The sequence below is a fragment of the Aplysia californica genome, unplaced genomic scaffold, assembly GCF_000002075.1.
Source record: "Aplysia californica isolate F4 #8 unplaced genomic scaffold, AplCal3.0 scaffold00657, whole genome shotgun sequence".
Taxonomy (NCBI): domain Eukaryota; kingdom Metazoa; phylum Mollusca; class Gastropoda; order Aplysiida; family Aplysiidae; genus Aplysia; species Aplysia californica.
Genome location: NW_004797927.1, coordinates 21,364 through 25,126, shown reverse-complemented (window position 1 = coordinate 25,126; position 3,763 = coordinate 21,364). Strand labels below are relative to the sequence as shown.

The 3,763-nt window shown below is 37.6% G+C and overlaps 1 protein-coding gene across 1 annotated transcript in view; it reads right to left on the bottom strand.

The window, feature by feature from the left end:
* LOC101850203 (membrane-associated guanylate kinase, WW and PDZ domain-containing protein 1) overlaps positions 1–3,502 on the bottom strand; it is a gene marked incomplete at its 5' end in the record, with an annotated part of 56,934 nt that extends 53,432 nt beyond the window's left edge. The window contains 3 exon segments of the mRNA XM_005108063.2: positions 382–513; positions 2,994–3,078; positions 3,462–3,502. Coding sequence (XP_005108120.2) covers positions 382–513; positions 2,994–3,078; positions 3,462–3,502 — 258 coding nt within the window.
* Between the last annotated feature and the right edge of the window lie 261 nt (positions 3,503–3,763).

Sequence of the window (3,763 nt, the reverse complement as noted above, 5' to 3'; positions counted from 1 at the left end):
GACAGACAGACAGACAGACAGACAGACAGACAGACAGACAGACAGACAGACAGACAGACAGACAGACAGACAGACAGACAGAGACAGAGAGCGTGACACAAACGCACATAAAACAAACATGCAAATACATGATAAACATATAATAAATACTACATCTCATACAACCATTGCATATCATTTGTAAAACACAAATACAGTTGTGTTCATGCAACAGGAAAAAGGGGAAGACGGGAGGGAAGGACGAAACAAAGGATCGAGGGAGGGAAGGGAGGAACTAAAGAGGAAGGTAATGAGGGAGGGAGGAAGGGAGGGAAAGGAGGAACTAAAGAGGAAGGTAATGAGGGAGGGAGGGAGGGAAGGGCGAGTCCTGTACAGTCTTACCATCATCCTCCTCCTCCTCCTCCTCCTCGTGTTCCTCCTCGGGGACACTGCTGGTCATGATGGAGTTGTCCACGCGACCACCCACACTGACGTCACCGCCACCATTGCTAGCAAAACTCTCGTCTAAGTGCTCTGCGTCATGGGGGAAAGTGGGGGGAAGGGGAGGGGGGATGAGGGAGGGGGAGGAAAAAGCACTAGCGTGAAGCAGGGCCGCGGAAGAAGGGGAAAACAAGTCTATTTGGCAAAAATAAAAGGGGGGGGAAAGGACCAAAATATCCCAACACAAAGAAAAGGCTAAAAAGGAATGAGGATAAGGGAAATGGGCTACATGGTGTTTGGGTTTAAAGATTAAGGTGGAACAGTTATGGGCTTATGGTTTGTGTACATTAGTATTGATATGTTAAGTAATCCTGACAAAATAAAAAAACAGCCTAGAACCTTTTTTTTCTTTCTTTCTTTCGTTTTCCTTACAATTTCTTAAACCTTTTTTAAACCTGAGAGTATGATTGGAAAATTATTTGTTAAATGCTGGCCCTATATCATAATTGTTTTGTTATTTTCTTTTTTGTTCGGGAACATAAATTATTCAGTTTCTGTTATCTTTTACACTTTCAGTAGCTCCTGTCTGTTTCTTTAACACCTCGTCATATTTTTTAAAAGAATTTGTAATAACAATTTCCAAAAATTAAGCTTCAGCTGTTTTCAGACTTGTTTAAAACTCTCAGCTCAGATAGGACAGTTATTTAATTTCCAGAAGGTGTAAACAAAAAACTCCACATCTAATGAGAACCAAACAACAAAATTCAAACAGGGCAACTTGTTTATGTAGACAACTCGTGTATTCTTACACTAAAAGTCTCAAACTGAAGTTGCTTCCCTTGACTCAAAAATAAAAATAAAAAACCTCTACAGCGTGGACTGGATTCTTTTTTCACTTCCTTTTCGATGAAAAAATAAAACAACCAAAAACAAAAATCCAACAACCACAAGCCATATAAAAACAAGAAACTCCCTCCCTAGACTCATCATACTATCTCTCATAATGTCTTAATGTCTTCTCCTAACAATATCTTCATGACCTGGCTCTACAAAAAATCCTATCAACATTATCCTAATTTTTTTTCTCATCCCCCATTTGTTCATGCTCTGTGAGAGAGGTATTCTTCGTGTTCCTCTGCTTCTTTTACCCTTAGTTCTGTTCTTCAGAGATGCATTGACAAAGACATTAACAATCGTAAAGCACATTTGGTGTCCGTATCTTATCTTCCTCTGGGTGCAACTGCATTTTAAAATGTGTGAAATCGTATTGCTATCACACATTTTAAATGACAAAATTACAACACCAAAAACAGATGTTTGAGAAATTGTTTATGTTATAGCCTGATAATATTGATTTAAGAAAAATTCAGTAAAAATTTATTTTGACCGATGATATTCCTTGAGTAAAGAAAGGGTCGGGGTGTCCAGACGTTTTACAGAAACAGCTGGAGAATTATGATACCTAGTCTGTTCCACTGACCTACAGGAGCAGTATAGCTCAATCTGTTCAATTAATCTCTTCCTCAATGTATATAATGTTATATGCAATATATCATGAGTGCAATACAAAGGTGCAATGTTACTTTCTGTAAATATATATATACAAAAATAGAACTTTGCGTGGACATCTTAACAACAAAGTTTTTCCCACATACACAGAGAGGCAAACAACAAGTGGAAGCAAAGCTTACAAAGTATATTCTGCAATATAAAAATACTCTCTAACCAAAGCACAGTAGCAGCAAAAAGTGCATGGAGGAAGTAGAGATATGATAGGTCGGACTTTTGCCTATCCCACATTTTACTGACTTTTAAATCATACCAGTACAATCATTAAATCATTGCGTCTGTCAAAATCTTTATTTTTTTGGCTTCAAATTAGCAAATAATATGAAGACTTCGGTATGCAGTAAAGTAAATTCAAAATCATCCATATGTTCCAAATATGCCTAGATCTGGATGATTTCTTTGAGCGACACATTTTCTTTTGAAATGAAAAGGAGCATCATCTTTAAATTGTTGTCTTGTTAATTTTCTGGGCTTATTCTTTTGGCGTTTACCCAAATTAATAAATTGAATTGATCGATTGATTTATGTCTTTAATTGCAGATGTACAAGCAGTTGTAGAAGACATGTCTTGACATAAAAACTTAAATGTTCTTGATCAGTTTATCTGAATTTGAGAAATTGTTGTACATGAGACAGGAAATTTTTTAAAAAACTCACTTTATTTCTAAAAATGTTTCAAGCACATCTATAAATCAAAGCAAACATAGAAAGAGAGAGAGAGAGAGAGAGAGAGAGAGAGAGAGAGAGAGAGAGAGAGAGAGAGAGAGAGAGATGGAGGGAGGAAGAAAGAAAGAAATAATGAAAGAGAATGGCCAAGAGGATGATAAAGCAAATACCAAAAAGCTTAAACCATTCCAAAACTACCAAAAACCAGCAACCATCTACAAAATACAGGCAACAACAACAGCAATTGTAATGATAAAAATAACAATAAAAATAATGATATGATGATAACAAATACAATTACAATTCTGAGACCACATTTGAACATTTGCCGGGCTTACCTGCATAGTTTTGATCTTGGCTGTTAAAGAAGTAGGCCCCAGGAGAGTTGGGGTGATCTCCTTGCTCATCATTGAAGCTCCGGGACTGGGGACGGAGAGGTGGGGAGAATGAGACGCAGGTGGCATCTTTTCTTTTGTGGCAGATACAGACTAGATCTACATGTACAACAACTAGACAATATAACAGACACCTATGTGAGTAACAATTACATGATGTAAAAGACATAGATTAGATCTATGTGTATAACAATTAGACGATACAACATACACTGTCTAGATCTAAGTGTATAACAATATAATAGACACAAACTAGAATTCATGTATAGCATTAGCAATATAAGAGACACACAATAGATTTACGCGTAGAACAATATAAAATATATACACTCATACACTTTTACGCAAATACAGTAAGACACAAACACAAAGAGGAGTATGAACAGAGTACCAAAAGGATGCCTCACTTACCGGTTTGAGATGTTTCTTGCCTTTCCCTGGGGGTGGAATGCCTGGAGATGGAGAGAAAATAAAGGAGTTATTGTTTCTGTCAGTGTGGGCGTGTGTGAAAGTGTGTATGGGTGTGTGAGTGTGTGAGTTTGTATACACGGATATGTGCGTACGAGCAGGATGGCGTACATATGTGTGCATTTTTATGTGCATAAGCACGTGTTTGTATGTGGCTGTCCCTATCCTTGTAGACACTGCCACCCAATGACCATCAAACACCCCCTCCCCCCAACCTCCTATCTTCACCACATGGATTATCAATG